Source organism: Gossypium hirsutum, chromosome D11 (genome assembly GCF_007990345.1).
Source record: "Gossypium hirsutum isolate 1008001.06 chromosome D11, Gossypium_hirsutum_v2.1, whole genome shotgun sequence".
Lineage (NCBI taxonomy): Eukaryota > Viridiplantae > Streptophyta > Magnoliopsida > Malvales > Malvaceae > Gossypium > Gossypium hirsutum.
Window position 1 is genome coordinate 14712585 of NC_053447.1, and position 20727 is coordinate 14733311.

The 20727-nt window shown below is 34.3% G+C and overlaps 1 protein-coding gene across 2 annotated transcripts; it reads right to left on the reverse strand.

The window, feature by feature from the left end:
• Positions 1 to 6146: 6146 nt before the first annotated feature.
• Positions 6147 to 11577, reverse strand: LOC107912550 (nuclear transport factor 2). Of its 2 annotated transcripts, none has more exons than XM_016840769.2 (10): positions 11289 to 11577; positions 10857 to 10927; positions 10621 to 10758; positions 9861 to 10149; positions 9550 to 9773; positions 9240 to 9423; positions 8969 to 9090; positions 8834 to 8893; positions 7156 to 7219; positions 6147 to 6756 (listed from the first exon to the last, which is right to left on the reverse strand). In XM_016840769.2, exons 2-10 carry the CDS (start codon positions 10911 to 10913, stop codon positions 6488 to 6490), a joined length of 1407 nt encoding a protein of 468 aa, XP_016696258.1. In that variant the 5' UTR covers positions 10914 to 10927; positions 11289 to 11577; the 3' UTR covers positions 6147 to 6487. The 2 variants fall into 2 exon arrangements, with proteins under 2 accessions (XP_016696258.1, XP_016696259.1); XM_016840770.2 differs by having other exon boundaries at positions 9550 to 9755; positions 11289 to 11547.
• Between the last annotated feature and the right edge of the window lie 9150 nt (positions 11578 to 20727).

Consider the following 20727-nt stretch of genomic DNA (forward strand, 5'->3'; position numbering starts at 1 on the left):
AGTTATGAAACGGCGCCGTTTAGCTTGGCCTCCCCAGGCGCCAAAACATCGTCATTTTGGGGAGGCCGACCCGATTCGACCCGCTCCAGCAAAGGGATCCGCGTGTTTTCTTTAAAAGGGATATTTGCGCGCGCAGTCCCTCCGATTTTGCAACGCATTGTAATCTAGCCCTTTTTTCGTTCTTTCCTTTTATTTTAAATTAGCTGCATAGTTTTATTTTTGTTTCATTTTAGTCCATTGCAGCGCTGCGTTTTGGGGACTTGGTTTATTTCCTGTTTTGGTCCCCCTCTTTTTGCGCATGTCACAATTTAATCCTTTACGTTTTTTATTTCGAATTCGCCCCATATTTTCGTTTTAATTTCAATTTAGTCTGTGTTTTTTAGCAATTTTATTATTCAGTTAATTATTTCAATGTTATTATCATTATCATATTATACCATTATTATTATTATTATTATTATTATTTATACTTTTTAAATTTTAAATTTTGTTATATATATATACATACATGCGTTTTTTATAATATATATACATGTACATATTTTTATACATTGTCTACATATACATATATATACTTATACATTCTTTATATTTTATAACTTATATGCATATCTATATATCTATGTACATATTCTATTTTCATATATATATACATACTTTTATATACCTTCTATAATTTTTATAGACATGCATGTACATATACATATTTTAATGTACATACGTATATATATGTATATGCTTACTTATATATTTATATATATATTATACAATAATTTTGAAATATATGCATACATATATTTTTCATATTTCCATAATTTTATGTATATACACATATATATATCTTTTATATTTTTATAGTTCTATTCATTTTCTTTGTTTATTTCTTTATTTACATTTTCATTATTATTTTGAAAGAATGTTTTGATTTTATTTGCTTATATGTATTGTTATTTTGTATGTCATTGATTTGCCATTTTTATCTAATTTATTTTCATTGCTATTACTCGTATTATTTATGCTACACCATTGTGTTCATTAACATTTTGTTACGCATACTAATATCCTTTTAAAAATCTCAAAATAAGGCAATGTTTTGCATTTGGAAATTCGAGAAAACGTGCCCTAATGTGCTGGGTTTCGATTTTTCTCGTTCGACCAAATAGCCAAATATCCTTTTAAAAATTTCAAAATAAGGCAATATTTTGCGTTTGGAAATTCGAGAAAACGTGCTCTAATGTGTCGGGTTTCGATTTTTCTCGTTCGACCAAATAGCCAAATATCCTTTTAAAAATTTCAAAATAAGACAATGTTTTGCGTTTAGAAATTCGAGAAAACGTGCCCTAATGTGCTGGGTTACGATTTTTCTCGTTCGACCAAATAGCCAAATATCCTTTTAAAAATTTCAAAATAAGGCAATGTTTTACGTTTGGAAATTCGAGAAAACGTGCCCTAATGTGCTGGGTTTCGATTTCTCGTTCGACCAAATAGCCAAATATCCTCTTAAATCTTAATCCATGTCATTCGAGTTTTTAAGGATCGTACTTTAAATATCTTTAAAGTTTTCAATTTTCGACATTAAGACATTAATTAATCAACTAGGTACCAATTTTTGGGCGTTACGAGGGTGCTAATCCTTCCTCGTACGTAACCGACTCCCGAACCTGTTTTTCTGAATTTCGTGGACCAAAATCGTTGTTTTAATAAAATCAAATCATTTATTAAAAACAACCACTTTTCGAGGTGATCTAATCACACCTTATTAAAAAGGATTGGTGGCGACTCCCGTTTTTCGTTTTCGTTTTTTAAAATCCAAGTCGACCCCGTTTTATAAAAAAAAATGGTGTCAACAATCTCTATCAGTCAACTTGTTCTCAATGGAGTCGAGAGACTCTGACACATAGTCCCTAAGTTGTTCCTTCATGGATTGTAGCCCATAGGTGAGTCCCCCCTCAACTTCATCAAGCCTCTCTTTAGCGTCCCCCATGGACTCCTTGAGAGTCACTACCAGATCTTCCAAAGCAGACAACATGTCCCTTGATCGACTAGCTTTTCTAGCCCTTCCACAGGTCTATTGGCTCAACATATTAGGCAACTTCTTTCGACATCTTTCAAAGGTGACTTCAAAACCTTAGCTCTGATAACAACTGTCATAAACTTAAATTTTTGCCTCACAATTCGTGTGACCTTAAGGGTTTTCTTTCTCTAAAAACACCTAAGTCAGCCTAACTCCCAACAATTGAAGATCAAACAAAAGTCTTCTAAGGCACCAACAAAGAACAAAGATGAATAATTTGAAATATAAGAACAAAGTAAGAGGAGAGCTAAGAACACAAGAGAGAGTTTTAAGAGAATGCTCTCAGGAATTCTATTACTCAATGAATTATTTACAATAAGGGGGAGATGCCTCTATTTATAATTGTGCCTCTCCAAAATCAATGGTACAGAATAAAATACATCAATGGCTAGGATTAAAAGCTATCTATGAATCACATATCTAAGATTACATTTATTATATCTTATAAGATTACAAGGTATCTCTAATATTGCATATCTTTGACTTGGTCTTACTTTGTATATGAGCCTTCAATCTCTCCAAGCAACAGGGCAATTTGGTTGGGCCAAATAACCTCCATTAAACATGATGGATCATATAATTGTGCCATGGTTATGGGCTCCCATGCGCAACCCATGACACTTACAGGTTCTAACATTGTGACATTTTCCTCTACATTTCTTACAAGTCATGTGCGTTCTCCACCATCTTTCAAGAGCTGTAGAGGCTTCATATGTAATCTTCTTTCTTGCTTTGTGTGGCCCGACTAGTGGTAAGGAAGTAATGGTTTCATGCTACATAACTATTGCCCGGATTCTTATTCTAACACATATATCTAAACAATCTTTCAAATGGAACAGGCTAGGGAATTGCAATTTAAATTTTATTCTATATTTCCTTGGTGCCTTCTCAAACATTTATAATGCAAAATCATGAAAATGTAAAATAAAGTCACTAAAAAAGCACATACGGTAACCCCCAACGATTACCTTGCATCAAATCGAACACTAAACAAAAAGTGCTTATGACTCGATTTGCTAACAGCATTGTTTGGTAAAAACCAACATATAGTTTTTACACATATCCCTTTTGCTAATTTAAAATAAAGGTATGCAGCAATTGTCACTATTGGATACCCACCAATTTTAATTTCCCAACAGTTAACACTACCCTAAACAAACAATTCCAATCTAAAAAACGACAACCCTTTTTATTCATTATAATTCATAGTCTCTTACCACACCCAATTCCACCTATCAAAACTAATTACCATGCACTATAGTCCAAAAATATGGAATCTCTCAAAAGCAACAATGTCACCTATACAAAGAGGGTCAATTTTATGTTTCAAAATTTTCCAACGTGATTATGAAACAACAAATCAAAATAATTAGTATACTCAAACAACACAAACATTCAAACCGGATTTTGAAACAACTTGCATAACCCAAAAATCAAAACCCAATATACCCAAATAATACAAACATTGAAATTGGATTTCATCAATTTCAACTTTACAAACCTTAAACTCTATACATATAAAATTCCTAAACCCAACAATATCTAAATGACCATACCAATTTTTTTTTTAAAAATTCACAGTTACCATATATATCCAATGCATCCCCTTCAAACATTGTTACTCCACTCCATTGATGATTTCTAATACTAATCTCTCTTCTCTTTATCTCAAATAACAAATTTCACTCAAAAAATTCACTATTAACAATCGGTTCCAATAGTTTAGGGTTATAAATCACTCTCAAATTCCCCCCCAAAAAGTTATCCCAACGTTTTACCCAATTTTTTTTAATGTTTTCTTTTTCTTTAATTGAAACGTCATCATTTGGCTATTATAAATTTATTTATTTTTCTTAAGTGTAATTTTTTTTAATACATGACATCCTAATCAACTTTTCGTTTAGATTTCAATTGACCAGTGATCAAAACATGAACACTTACTAACAATAATACTATATTTGACCAAAAAAAACTTTAAAATGACTATCTAAATAGTTTACCATAAGTAATATTATATTTGGTCTATAGAACCATTACCCAAAAGGCTTCCTCATCTGCAACAATATTATAGCCGAGCCTAAGGGTAGAGTTTTATTGTGTTCTCTAACTAGCCTAAATCCCCATTCCCAAAGGCATACAATAGTTTTCTCAAGGGACTGGAGCAAGTTTCCGCTTTTCGCTTGTGGAGCCCCATGCAAACCCCCTTATACTTACCAAAATCATCTACCTTTAATAACCCCCAATGTCCCAATCGGTTACTAATAGCCTTTGCCAAACTACCTTTGGTATTATGAGGAAAAAAAACACCCGAGTTTGTGCGCACTCACCTATGCCCAGAAAAACAAACAAATTCCTCCAATGTTCGATTAAGCATGTTAGTTTAATCCAAATCAACTTTACAAAAAATTAAATCTAGAAAGAATAAATGGGAGTTTATCAGTCCCCTTCTAACACACTTGACGGGTTGCCAATTACAACCCGCCATTGCTTTATAAATAGCATGCCCAAGTCTCTTCATTTCAAGAACAAACAAATATGCAAAGAGTGGACAGCTTTGCCGAACACCCTGAGCTAGGGTGAAAGATTAGAAAAGAGCCCCATTTCATAGGATATGCATGCTAAAAGGGTCGTAATATAATGCATAATGGTAGTTATCAAATCTTGTAGAATACCAACCTCCATAAGCGAATCCTTAATAAAATCCCACCTAATGTGATTATAGGCTTTTTCTAGATTAAATTTAACTGCCATCCACTTGTTTTGACCCTTGCTTGTTCTCATCAAGTGGATCACATCCTAAGCTATGAAGATTTTGTTAGTAATATTTCTCCAGGTAGACTTGATTAGGAGTAATTAGCTTAGGCATAATTGATCGTAAACTGTTGACCACTCTACTCAATATGATCTTATAAAAAATTAAGCAAAAGCTAATAAATTTGAATTGTGAGAGCGATTCAAGACTCACTATCTTTGTTTTTAAGACTAATAAAATCTTCTTTTTAATTCATGGTCTACTTGCTTACCATTAAAGACTCGATAAACCATATCATAAACTAAATCCCCCATGATGTCCCACTGACTTCGAAATAACTGAGCATGAAATTCATCAATTCAAAGAGCTTTCAATAGCACCATGCCAAACAATGCGGACATCACCTCCTCTCAGTAAATCTATATTGGATGAAAACAGAAAGTCAGAAAATAGCCTCTCAAAAGGAACCTCCTATTAACATGACTCAGTCAAATTGGGTTTACAAAAGAAACTAATGACCTCAGCTTCAAAAATGCGGTCGTCATAGCACCATTCACCGTCAGACAATTTAAGAGCTCTAACCTAGTTCAGTTTTCTCCTAATAAGGGTTGGGTTATGAAAATATTTGATATTGCGGTGTCCAACCATGAGCCATTCACTTCGATTTCTGCCTCCAAAGAGTCTCTTTATATAGCAAAATATTTTCAAACCCTCCTCTCAATTTGGCCTCTATCTTTTGCAAGTTGTTAGAATAGAGAGTATCCATAGCTTTTTGAATCCCTTCCAATCGAGCAACAATATTCCTTTTTCCGAGCAAAGATGTACCCAAAGACCAATTTATCACATTCTCACCGAGCTAGTAAAATCTCGAATCTCGAATAGACTTGCTGCAGGTAGCTCGACCCCCCCGGCTACCCCGGGGTCCCGTCTTGAAGGAATCTACCCTTGGGATTGCATACTTTTATCACTTTATATTTAGAATTCTTCCGTTGCAATTAAAATTAATTGCAATATTTAAGCTCTTAAATTATTAGTCTGCAAACACAATGATCCATGTTATTGTTAGTCTACAGTGTAGCATTTTCCTTTCCTCCCCTAGCATAGCACTTTCACCTTATCCTCTGACTCTTTGAACTTCTCTTTTTGCTCTGCGTTCATTAGATGGATTATCATTATAAACAAATTAATGAAGTAAACGGTTAGATCATAAAAATATATTCCAACTCCACAAGATCAGCAATCTAGTTAAGTAGACCGCTAAGCAAGGGTGATCGATGCAAAAATGAAAATCCATCAAACAAAATTTTTATATGGATGCGCTAAGTCCAAAAACCCAGGAAAGCAGTCATGAACTATTATTAATTCACCTACATCTTCCCAAAACCCATCCAAAATGACTAATCATTTCAGTTGGACTGAAAACATGAATTTAATGTATTATCCAGGCAAAGACCATACCTTTCAGTAAAAATCTCTCTCTATTATATATTTATAGAATGACAAAATGGACAAAAGGGGGAGTTTAAAAAAAACCCTAAACAAATCTCAGATGCACTCCTCTGCCAAGTAGTCGGTTCTTTCCACTAAATGCTACGCAACAATTTGATACATCACTACACTACAAACAAACTGTTTGACTACTCCCCTCTGGATTACTTTCTTCAAGCAGGGACAGATACCCTTGGTGCCACATTCTTTGTTGATGCATTAAAAGTTGCTTCACCAGAGCGGCTCACACGGCCACCATTACCCCCCATGTGCTCACCCCTCTGATATCCATCACCTCCACGGTTGGAATATCCTCTATTGCTGCTCCTGTTTCCAAATTCACCCCGGCTATAACCCCTTCCACCACCATAGTTTCCGCGCCCCCTTGCTCCCTCATTTCTATATCCAGCCCCAGAAACAGATGAAGACCGCCCTTTGTTCCCTGTAAGTGAAACTGTCTTAAAACATGCAAAATATATTCACCCAAAGGTTTAGGGTCCATGTTCTTGACTAACTCAGTAACTCTGGAATCTGGATAAATTGCAAAAGTCGTTTTTCCTTTAGACCATTTACATCAAATTAAGAAAAGAAAACATCAGTCCGACGCCAAGAACCAAAGAGTTCAAATGTGATAATGAAAAGACAGCTCCATTGCTCACATAATCATAGTTGAGCAAAGCAGAAGCTCATTTCTAATTCCTCTAACAACAATGACGTGGCTTGTATTACTAAAGTGAATGATCTCTATATTCCAGTCAATAACCCCATTGGTATCCTTTTACCAAATAGTATAGATAATTTAATATGATTTTGAGTGAAGTTAACAATAAAACCAACTTGCCTCGGGAGGTAGACCGCTTTTCTTCAACAACTGCTTTGCGTCCACCAACATTAATAGGTGAAGCCTGAAAGATATTTCAAAAATAAACATAACATTTAAACCTGAACAGAAGAAATTAATAAATGCAGCAGGAAAGAATCATCTAATGCTGGGAGATAAACAGAATCTTGTAACATTGCACTCTTGGTTATAGACTTATAGGAGAGGCATGTCAAAAATCATATCATGAATTAAGCTCCAACTTGAAACAGATCAAGTGAGCATATACCAAAAAATAAAGATCCAATACCATAACATTTATGTTTGCATTCTTTTATGAAAAAATAAAATTTGACATGCACCTTCGTTATTATATAGACAACAGAAGATAACTTAAAAAAAAACCGGTAATAACTTCAGTAGCCAAACTAATTACTCCACAAGAGATGTACAATTGAAAAAACTCCACATCCGAAACAGGGAACACGACATTTTACAATTTTGAATTGGCTAAACTGGATGAAAACGCCTATATTGGGAGCTTAATGCAAATGTCAAAAGTCAAAGAAAAAGGAAGGGTCAATACTGCTGTGTTTCAAATATGAGAGGCTACTTCAAAGGTCCCATACAGGGTAAAGATCGTAAGCAGCAACTAGAATGGAAGCATTGCCAAACCTTACATAATTCACAATTGAGGTATAGCAGAAAGTTAATTGACAAAAGTAATCACATGGAAATGCCACAGATCATTTATCCGAAACCTATTAGCAGTTGGAAATAAAATTCACAAGTCTCAATCTATAATGGGGAAAAGGATCAATGGCTTAGGAATTCCTAGAAATCTTGTAGCCATTCCCCTAATCATTTAGCTAACTCCAGGCTTTCTCCAATGTTCCATCAAGCTTCTATCAATCTTTAATGGACTTTAAACCCTATTACTTGAGAACTGCTACAATACTTCTCTTACCAACAGACCTACCATAAACTCATATGCTTTAGCCTTTAGCCTTCCACCACAGAGGCTCCTACTGCTTATCAACAAAAAACAACTGAATTAGTTCCACAACCTAATCTTCATGTCTCCCTAAATCACCACAGTTGTTCCACATCCAAGCTTCTAATCTTTCTGCGTATGAGGACATGGATCAACCTTCCCTACATACCTCAAAAGTACTAGGCTATATTGGACAAGTCTCTTGAGGCACAAAGTGGACAGTTATGAAATCATACGAGTGAAAAGGAACTCACAGCAATGCAGCACCAGTGTTCCTCTAGAAGCAGCTAATTGCCAATCCCTCTTCATCTACTAGCAATCTAAAAATAACACCTTTTCCTCATTTCTAATAAATTCTAAAGTCCATTTTCTAACAGAATAACAGCCATTCACTTAAAGTTAGGTGCACTCATATCTTCAGTTAAGAAATTTTCAAGAGATCAATACAGAAGCCTTATCATTAGCTGAAGGAAAACATCCATGCTTGGCAAAAGCAAGTTCTAGTGCAAAAGTTGTGACCACACAAAAGCCTTATCATTAGCTGTGAAGCAAAACATGTATGCTTGACCAAAGCAAGGTTAGTGCAAAAAATGTTACCACCCATACTATGATATGAACTCCAAAGAATGGAACAAATAGCACCATGTTGAAAAATGAAAACTAACGAAAAGTTGTCAACACAGAAATTGAGAAAACTTGAAATACCTCTATAGCACTTTGCACAGAACTTGCCATTTCAAATTCCACAAAACCAAAACAGAACCCCTGTAGTGAATAAAGAAAATGTTAATTGACTATGCATGCACAAATTTATACATTGAAAAGTGAGCTAACATCTACCTTCTGACTTCGAACTTGAATACCACCACTCTTAATAGGTCCAAACTTCTTAAATTCATTCTCCAGCATGCCAGGCGTAGCATTCAAGGGCAGACCTTTGACATAGACAGAGGGACCCTCAGCTGTCCACAATAAAAAGGAATATGCAAGTAAATCATGCGTGAAGGTCCATCGATACAAAAATAAATAAATAATCAATATACTGCACATAACAAATAAACGGCACACTAACTATTTGAAAACTATGCAATAATGACAAAAACAAGGATACCCTCTGCATCTTGATTATTCCCATTTTCAGTAACATTGTTGCTAGAAACCTGAGCATCAGAGGCAGGCATTGGAGCAGAAGGTGGTGCAGCAATTCGAGGATGCTCCTGGCTCTTAACTGCAGGCTTCACAGGGGGATGTGTAGGTGCCGATACAGGGACTGCATTCTCTTTCAAAACCTTTAACTACAGAAATAATAGATGAGGCTAAATCAGTCACCTTAAAACTGACCATATATGAAAAGAAAAATAACAAGTAATCTCAAAACTATTAGATGTCTAATAAGCTATATTATGGTACTCAGTATTTACAATAGACGCATATGACTTCTTTGGCAGTTCCTCCATTTCAGGCTTAGAATCAGAAACCATCTTTGAATCATCAGGAATCTCATCAACAACCTCAGCCACTGGTGATTCCTCTTCCTCAATAGAGCCATCTCCATTCTCGGAAGGATTGTACACTTCTGGTCCATTACATTCTTCAGGCAATGCAGCCGGTTGCTCAATGTGATTCTCTGGAACAGGAGAATGGTCTGCAGTCAAATATTAATATCAATAGGAGAACATCATTATAATTCTCTATGTCAGGAGTCAGTCGCAGACTCTGGGTTTCAGATTACCTTGCTCAGGAGTAAGAGAAGCCTCAAAACCATTAACTGGGTCCTGGCTCCCAGGTTGATGTTTCGTATCATCGACAAATCTAAAAACATCATTTAAAACGAAATAGCCCTTGTCTTGAGGTGCCAAAAAGAAACTCTGAGTGAATTTCCTCTTCACTTTGTCCTTTCCAGTTAAATACCCAGTCACAAGAACAAGTACTCCTCCATTGTGAGAGTCTTGTGCGTCTACAGTTGTTATTTCTGCAGTGAATTCTCCATAACCAAGTGAGAGTATCTTCTCATTGATGGCCTGGTCCACAAAATGAATCACAATTTCAGATCTATCATTTTTTAACTCCTCTAAGGCATTAACCATCTGGAAATTACATCAAGACTCAAGAGAATGAAAAAAAAAGTTTCTAAGCCCCAATACAACCAACAGTATAAAAGTTGAAGAACAAAGTTGGTTATGCAACCAGTTCTTTTTTAAATTAGAAATTTCTATTATTGAACAGTTTGCCATTTAGAAAAAAGTCCAATTGTTGTACATGCCCTAGGTTTCTATTTTTGCACAAATAGAACCACAACTAGAGTAAGTTTTTACATTACAAACCAAGTAAACCTGGACTTACTAATACATGGCTTTGAAAAGGGCAAAAACATGGTTTGCAGAAAAATTTGAAGAGAAACATAATGACTACAGAACACGCACATTTAAAACATTTGACCCGGGACAAACACACATGCATGAAAGAGACAGAGTGACAGACAGAAAACTCACTTGCATAGTAGTTGTAATACTCATGCCGCCATTTTCTTCGGGGCGGCCAAGTTTGCTGCTATCATGGTAAAACCGGTGAACCAGCTCAGGGGATTGATGTAAGATAAGGTAGTATTGATGAACAAAGGCATTACCGACCTAAACCATCAACAATAGAGAGCAAAACTTAACTTTAAAATAAATAATCACTAAACACATAGACCCACGACAAAAAAAAAAGCAGGTGAGGAACATACAACATCGGAAGTAGGAGTAGCAATTCCAGCAGGGACTTGTTGTTCTACAGATGCCATTGCCGATTTGAAGCCTGCAAAACAACAAAACCTAAATTAAAATACTACTCAAAACCCTAAACCCAAATATTTAACCCCGACCAAATGTCCAAAGGCATAAATCTTTTTCCCCAGTAAATAACCACGAAGAATTCCAACTTATACCTGCTGAACAAGTGAGTATATCATAGGAAAACTTTCCGCTAAAACAAACAGAACCACGAGATCCACGAAACAGTAAGTTTGCAGTTAAAATTCAGCATAATCATATTCCTGGGAAAATTTAAGCATCTTTTGTTTCGCCTAACCTAACAATCGTCGTTGATCTAAGATATATACATTAAAGCAACCAAACAAGAAATAAAAATAAAAAAGTTGAAACATGCGATAGTTTACCTGAGCTTTTAGATTCTTATCGCAAGAACAAAAAGAAAAGAGAGGTGAGATAGAAGAGAGTATTAGGTTATGATTTTCTTTATTTGGATTTGAATTCAGATCGCTTCTTCTTTTGTTCTGATTAATCTTTCTCTCACTCTCACCCCTCTTTGTGGGGGTGGTTTGGCGGGTTTTAGGGTTTTTTTATGATGTTGAAGAGCCGCAGACAGACCGAGGAGCAAGAGAGACTCCTCTGCACCAGGATTTTTTATATTTATACTCCGCAAGCAAAATAAAAATAAAAAAGAGTTAAAAAAGCATATTGGCTTTTGTATTCTTATTCTTTATTCTGATTTCTCCAAAAATTATTCCATTTAACTAATAATTTAATTGTTTTTTAAATAATTAGAGCGATTATTTGATTTAACTTAAAATAAATCAAGTTTTTTTTTTTAGAGAATGACAACATTAAGCGATTACACTAGATAAACCTATAATCAAGAGTAAATAGACATCGATAAACCTATAATCAAGAGTAAATAGACATCTTGCGATCTTTTCTCAGCAAGTTCATGACCGAAGCCGGTGGGGATCTAAATAAACGTATCAAAGAGCTACTTGTATCAGCACATTTAGTCATGTGATCAGCAACACCATTAAGAGTTCTTGAGATATGTCGGATACGAATCTCCCATTTCCGACACAAAACTTGATGTAACAATTGCAGCTCCACTAAACTACTACTAGCTCCTCCACCAGGCAAAAGTAATTCAACCAACAAAGCATTATCACACTCAACTCCAACTTTCCAAAACCCTTTATCCCAAGCTAAGAATAACCCTTCCAACATCGCTCTTGTTTCAACTTTAAAGACTGACTCGTGACCAAAACTCATCGCGTAGCCTCATAACCAATTTGCATTTGAATCTCTAAGAACACCTCCAATAGGAGCCTTTCATTCCAAATTCGACACAACTCCATCTGAATTGAGTTTTATCCAACCCGTTATAGGAGGAGTCCAACTTGAAAGACTCATCATGGTCCCCAAGGATTTCATCTGCATATCCAAATCCCGATAACTCCTAGCCCACATGTAGCCAGTATCCACAATAGCCCCGATATTCCTATGACTATTAGAGAACACACACTCATTTCTACTATTCCAAAGTAGCCAATACAAGATTACAAACAGTGTTTGCCACTCCATTTCTTCATAGTGAAGACTACCTTTATCCTGCAAGTTCCAAACTAACCTTTCCTTTATTGACAAAGAAAAGAAAATATTATGGGCTTGCCGAGGAACCACTATTCGCCATACAGTCATAGCAAAAGCGCAATCCCGAAGAGGATGAATCCTTGTCTCCAAACTAGCAGTACACAAAGGACAAAAACCATCCTTTGTCATATGCCTACGTCTTCTCTCATTATTTGTCAATAATCTATCATGCCATAAAAGCCATAAGAAAACATGTACCTTTTGAGGCGTTGGAACTCTCCAAATCATCTTCCAAATAGCAGCATCATCAAAAACTTGACTAAAGAGATTCTTATAAGTCGCAGATGATGAAAAACCATAATTTTCCATCTATTTCCAAGCCAAGCAATATTGTCCTACAACATTAGATGGGGGTATGATCGCTGCGATCTGTTGAATAATGGGGCGTGGAACGAGATTAGTAAGACAATCCCAATCCTAAAGACCATTCTCAGTCACTAAGTCACAAACGCACAATGTGTTATCAGGTTGATCCAATACTCAATAATATCTTGCAAGGGACCCATCTGCCTAACCTATACATCATTCCAAAAATTCGTCAGACGACCATCGCCAATTAACCAAAAAAATATTACCCACAACTTTTGGCCAAACCCATGATAATGACTTCCACATGAATGAACAGTTGTGTCAAGAGATACAGTTTGGAAGCGCCCCTTGTACATACATATTAAAAAATAAAATAAAAACAGCCAAAATTAATCTAATTGAAAATCTTATGTTTGTGTATATATTAACTAGGGATGATGACAACAATCTTTATATGTTAATCATTGCTTAACCACTTTTCTATTATATTAGTGGCAGAACTTATTATTTATATGGTAAATAAATCTAATTCTTTAAAATTTTATTTTATTTTATAATTAGCAAAAAAGAAAGACAAAAATGGGTTACCCATAAAGCGGGATTGGGTCAAATATTGGGCTTAGAGGGCCAAAACTAACCCTTTTTACCGCTTATATTGTGTGTAACAGCTCAATGGCAGCGGAAGTTTTTTTTTTCTTTTGACTACATGCAGAATGAAGCAGCGAAAATCCATGACCCAAATCTGACAAAGTGAACCAAAGTTAAAACTATGCTTATAGTGATGCTCCTGCCCAGGGCTTTTAAACATACGGATAAGCGTTTGACCAGATTAAGTTGAACAGGGTGAAAAAAAAAAGTTTCGAAGTTTTTTTTAGTGGAGTTAAATAGAATGAAATTGTTTAAGTTAAATTAAAAAAATATTAAATATATCAAATTAAAATCTTCTTATAATATAACTAATTTCATATTAGAACATAGAAATTCGAAATCATATATTTATGAAAACTCTTTCAAAGTAAAATACTAGGCAAAAAAAAGATATTTTAGTTTGATAAACTTAAATTATTAATTCACTTATTTAGGTTTCAAAAATTATTATTATAGAGTTTTATAAAATTTTTTATATATTCTTTAGTTTTTTTAGTATATTTTTTAAAATTTTTAAAAAATATAAATTTTGAAAGTTTTATAAATATTGTATTTTTTATTGAGAGAGATCAATTTGCTTATTTTCAAAATGGATAGTGACCAAAGGTGTATTTACACCAATTTGTCATTTGAATTATTTGAGTTATTAGAATTGTAAAATTTAACTCAACTCAAACTCGAATTACTTATTCGAGTTGATTCGAAAAAACTAAATAACTCGAATAACTTAATTTGATTAACTTGAAATTCGAATTTTTTTCGAATTTTTTAAGTCAAATCGAATTTTACTCAAACTTAATAAACATACACAACCAAGTCGTTCAAAAAAACACACCCATAAGAAAATTTTTAAAAATTAAATAATTATTAACAAAGTACTAAAATGATATAAAAATCATAAAAAATTAATAATTATTAATAAAATAATTTCTGGCATTGTGTTTTTAAATTTTTTTATCTTTTAATTTTCAACTCATAGATAAATACTTGTGTTACTAAAGTCTTAATTCCACGTGAGCTTTTTGATAAGGGATAAAAAAGATAATCCCTTTCAATTTTATTGATAGACATTAAAAGTATATATAATATTTATACCTCTGTAATCACTTAAAAATATCAAAAGAAAAGATATATAATATATTTTTAAATATATCCTAACAGTTCTACTACAATTTGTTGTTATTGGGTAGTTTGTTTCACAGGATTGTAATTTGTAAATTAACGGGATGGACTTGTAGAAATCAAGCTTATTTGATCTGACCTATTTTTCATTATTCTCCTTAATCAGAAAACCTATGAGTGGATTTTAGAGTCAGGCCCTTGGCATGTTCAACATAAAATCTTGATACTTCGAAAATAGGAACCTGGTGTATAGTCTCTGGCACTTGATTTGAAGAAGATTCATGTGTGGATAAAATTAAGTAGCGTTCCTCTTGAGTTTTACACTCAAAGAGGTTTAGGGTATATTGCTAGTGAAATTAGGATGCCTTTTTACTCTAATAAAGCCATTGCATTGAGATAGAGGCTGGATGTGGACAAAATTTGTGTGGAGATTGAAGTTGATAGGGTCATTCCTAACTCTATTGCAGTTGAGCTTGATAAGGGTGAATGTTTTTATATGTTGGTTGAAGTAGCTTGGCTTCCTCCTAAGTGTGATCATTGTAGTACCTTTGGTCATTCTACTTCTCTATGTTCTCAAAAGCATGCTATTGTTCAGAAATGGGTTCCTAAGAATCTACTGTAGTTGCAATATCTTCAACTCAGAAATCTGACAAATTTGTGCAATTGGAAGAGTCCATGGATGAAGGAATTGATAATTCTGATCATGTTGTTGAGCAACGAGTTAGAGTAAAGGATAAAAGGTAACAAGTTGTTGTTGATAACAAATTTGATGTATTGGACAATATACTGGGGGATAATGTTGTGTCCCCTAAGAAGAAAATACTTACTTCTAATGGGGTTAATGAGCTTATGGATCATATTAAACCTAAACTTAAGGGTCCTATAAAAAAGAAGGATAAAGGTTCAGAAGCAGTAGGGAAGGGCAGCCCTTCAATCTCGTGATCCTAGTATGGAATAGAAGAGGATTTAATGACCCTCTCTAGCAGGTAAGTGTTCTGCAAAGAGTCGAGAGTTTAAAAGTTGATTTTGTCTCTTTCTTTTGGAGACGAGAATTAGACAGGCTAATGCACAAGTTGTTTTAGATAGAAGATTCAAAGACAAGAATCATTTGAATAATTATGACAATAGTTGCAATGGAAGAATATGGTTGTTTTGGAAAGGTAGATGGGGTGGATAAGCTTGTTTCTGCTGAACAAGTACATTACTTGTTATGTTTATGATGGTGTTCTATGTTTCTATTTGTCTATTTTTTATGCTAATAATAATGGGAATGATAGAAAATTGAATTAGAGTAGTCTTGTTTCTATGAAGGGTAGACAGGTGAATGGGCCATGGATTATTGCTGAGGATTTTAATGTTACTAGCAAGCCTAATGAGAGCTCGGATTTTAATGGTTCCTAGATTGTTACTAGTGATATGCAGGATTTTTTTGAATCGTCAACATGATTTGGAAGTGATTACCATCCTTTTATTGGTCTTTTGTTCACTTGGGGTAATAAAAGGCATGATGATTCCCTTGCAAGAAAATTGGACAGAGTCTTAGTCAACTATAATGGCATGATGTTTTCGCAGATCGGCGGTAGAATTCTTAACTCCTCCCAGTCTTATTACTCTTAATATTGGTGGGTTTCAGCCCCCAGGGCCTTTTAAATTCTTTAACTTCTGGGTTGATCGTCTGAACTTTATAGAAGTTGTTGGGAATTCGTAGGACCAGCCTACTAAAGGTAACCCTTTGCAGAGGCTTCAAGTGAAATTGAAGAGATTGAAAAGTGAGCTAATTTCTTTTAATAAAATGTATTTCAATAGCACATCTTAGAGAGTTTAGGCAAACAAAGCCCCGATTGAGTATTCAATTGAATATTCTCAATGGCCCAACTAGTGATCTTATTGCTAAGGAGAAAAGGATTTACTATGAGTAATATACTCTAGCTAGTGCTGAAGAAAAGTTTTTTAGGCAAAAATCCTAAATCCAATGGGTCAGGTCTGGGGATCAAAACACTGTTTACTTTCATATGCTTGTGAAGGTAAAGAACAAGGTCATTTCTATCAACATGCTTAAGAATGCAACAGGGGATAGTTTAATTTCTTACAATCAGATTGTTTATGAGTTTGTTAGTTATTTCAAGAGCACTTTGGCTATGCCTGATGCAAATGTAGGTGCTATTTTTTGAGTTACTAAGGGATATTATTGGTGTTGTTATCCCTGAAAAATTAAAGAATAACCTAATTAGGTCTATAATTGCTGAAGAAATTAAAGGTGTGAAGTTTGCTATGCATGGTAATAAGGCCCTAAGGTCTGATAGCTTTAATGCTAAATTTTTCCAAGCTACTTGGAGTATCATAGAAACCGATGTAATTCAAGTTGTTCAGTTTTTTTTTTTTAAATCAAGGACCGTGCTTGATGCTATTGACTCTATTATTTTGACATTGGAGCCCAAGGAGTCCAATCCAAGTTTTTGTACTGATTTTAGGCTTATTGCAGGTTGTACTACTGTGTATAAAAGGATTACTAAGATTATCTCCAATAGACTGAAGACTTGTTTGCCTGCAACTGTCTCTATTAACCAGTGTGCTTTTATGGAGGAGAGAAGTTTAGTTGATAATGTTTTGTTAACACAGGAGCTTGTTTTTTATTATGGTAGGAGGAATTTATCTCTTGACGTGCATTGGAATTTGACCTTAGGAAGGCCTTTGACTCTCTTAATTGAGAGTTCATTCTTCAAGTTTTGAGAATTACGGATTTTACAGCCATCTTTTGTGGCTGGATTAAGGCTTGTATCACTTAACCTATTTTCTCTATTGCGTCAAATGGGGGACTTGCTGGTTACTTTTCAAGTGCTGAAGGTACCAAGTAAGGCAACCCCTTGTCCCCTTACCTTTTAATTATGGGCATTAATGTGCTCTCTTGTCTTTTAAATAAGGATGCTACAAATTGTGTCTTTGAGCTACATCCCAAATGTAAGAAGATTCAACTCACTCATTTAAGCTTTGTTGATGACCTGCTGGTTTTTGTTAAATGTTTTGTTGATTTTATTTTTGCTATCAATGAGGTGTTAGATTTCTATTTTTCTTGCTTACAAGTAAATTATTCTAAAAGTGAGCTCTTCAGCTTCGATATGAGTGAATCTTATCTCCATATAATAGGGAGTGTATTTGTTTTAAGATTCGATCTTTATTTATTAGATATTTTGGTATCCCTCTTATTACAAGGAATCTTAAGCCTTGTGATTATCAAGGTCTTGTTGATAAAATTACTCAGAGGATCAGAAGTTGGACTGCCAAATTCCTTTCATTTGTTGAAAGATTACAACTATTGCAGTCTATTATTTTTAGTATTCCTAAGTTATGGTGAAGGATTTTATTCTCCTTACTAGAATAATTGAGGATGTTTCCAAGATTTGTTCAGCTTTTCTTTGCAAAGGAGTTTATGGAACTACTAGAGATTCAAAAGTTAGCTGAGAGGGTGTCTATCATCCAAAGAGTTTATGTGGGCTTGGCCTTGAAAACCTTAGCTCCTAGAATAAAGCCTTTGTTCTTGGTAAAATCTAGATAGTTTGGACTAAAAAAGGCTCATTATGGGTGGCTTGAATTGAATCTTATAGATTGACTTCTCCAAATACAGTCCTTACAAGGGTATTGCTGGTATTGAAAGAAATTGTTAAAACATAGAAATTTTGTTGACATTGTGTGATGGTTTACAATCCACTTATAAGGCAAATAAAGTTTGGGAGAAGATAAGGACTCAAAAGGAAAAAGTTGCTTAGCATAAACTGGTATGGGAAAATCTAACTTTTCGAGGACATTCTATCGTTGTTTGATTGGCAATTTTGGATAGACTTGAGTGAAATCAAGGTTGGTTGAATGGGGTTATTAGGTTAATTTGATGTGCTCTTTGTGTGCCTAGAGATCACCTTTTTAGAACCTGTTCTTTTTCTCAACAAGTATGGACCCTTATTCTTCATGCTTGACATCTTTATCTGTAGCTTGACTCCTGGCAAAGCATTTTTATTGGATGGTCAAGAATGATAGAGGTAAGGCACTTTACTATTACTATACTCTCATGGTGTGCTTTTATCTACTTTGTTTGGTAATAAATGATACTAATGTGTTAATAGAGCCCGGATGAACGTAGGATAAGATACAATTGGCATGCCAATAGGGTTAATTGTGCGCTAGTACGAGATATGTGTAAAAGATGATGTGGAGAAAAATATCTAATTAAGATATCACTGTTTACGTCGGAATCCTGTATTTGTTGTAGATTACCGAGCTTTGTCTCTAAGGAGACATTGGTGTGGTGGAGGGATGATGCATTATATGATACAGTATTTGGGCCTATAGGCTTTGCAATACGGTGCCTTTGTGTGGTGTAGTTATCGCTCTGTCGAGTTATTTGGTGTGGTGTAGTTATCGCTCTGTCAATCTATCTTGTGTAGTGTAGTTACCTGTGTATTTATATATTATTATTTTGGTTCATCGGACTAACTGTTAAAAGGAAAACGTATTGATTGATTCTATGTGATGCATGGAAATGAATGTGTTTTTATGATTATTAAAAGGTTATATGATTGAACCGAATAAATTATGTATATGTGTTTGACAGTTATTCAGAAATGATATTGAATTGAATTGAGTGAATTGATAGTTAATCATATATATATATATATATATATATGAAATGCTCACCTTGTAAATGTGACATGTTGTGATAAGGAAATAGATAAATTAGTTAAATTCATTATATGTTTTTTTGTGAACTGAGGTAAGTTTTTGTTTATAAACCTATGAACTTACTAAGCATGTTTAATGATTATTCCATTTTATTTTTTGTTGTTTGTAGTTGACCCTCTTTGCAGAACTTGGTAGTCAAATCATCTTGAAGATCACACTACTATGGTTCATTTTCGGTAGTATTTTAAATGTTCATTTCACTTATGTGGCATGTAATAGGAGTTGAAATGTATATAAGTGTTTTGTAAAAGTAAAGTGTGATTTTTGTTGCACAAAGTATGCTTGCTTGTAGGTATGTGGATGTGTTTGATCATGGCTTGAAATAGTATCCTTAAAGGTGGTTATTAAGTATTTGGTAAGTTTGATTATGTTATGCAACGATTGAATATGTGAAATGTTGTTGGAGCATATAGCATAATAGATAAATGTTTGAATTGGATGTTATAAGTATGGCATGTAAAATGGTATTTGGTGTTAAACTTATAGATGGTTATATTGGTAAGATGGTTAATGGTAAGTGATAGAAATTTGGCATTTTGTTTATACATATTGCACATACATAGTTATGTTCTAACTTGGCCGAAAATAGAAAGTACTTTGATATTGATTTATGTTTGTGATGGTGCCTTGAGGCATATTGGTTAGAAGATTAGGAAATTGATATATGATACGTTTTGAGTTTAGTTGGAAATGGATATATGCATAGAGGAAATTCTATGTGATATGGGTAATTAGTATTTTAAATGGTTAATTCATGTTTTGGCATGATTGTTGGTTGGTTCTTATACAAGTTGTGTGGCCATTTAGGTATTACTTGAATCATAGGTTTGCTTGGTACATGATGAACACTTAAAATGGCACACGGGCGTGTACCTTACACGGGTTGGTCAGACGCCCATATGGGTATTGTAGGTTTGGTAATTTTTGTACTACACTGACATAGTTAATTACACGGCCGTGTGACTTTTGGACACATGGGCACAATTTTTCACACGGCCTTGTGATCTCTATTTTCATGTTTACCCTTCTTAATTTTAAAAGTTTTAATTTGGTCTTCATTCAGTTTCGAACTTGTTTTAGAGCTTTTGTAAGCTTGATTAGAACTCAGATTAGTTCGTAAATCATGTTTTGCATAAATTATGAAATGATTAATTGATTTTAAGTCTGAATTGCATGTGATGTTCTCTGTTTTGGTGGTAGCATTCCCGTAACTCGAATTCGGTGACCGGAATCGGGTATAGGGTCTAACAGCCTAGTATGTGTTAGCTTGTAATTGGGCACTTGCAAGTCAATAATTTGCTTCTGAAGCAGTCAAATTTTGTCATATAAATTTTGTAGTTTCATGCATCAAACTGTGAGCAAATATCTCAATAT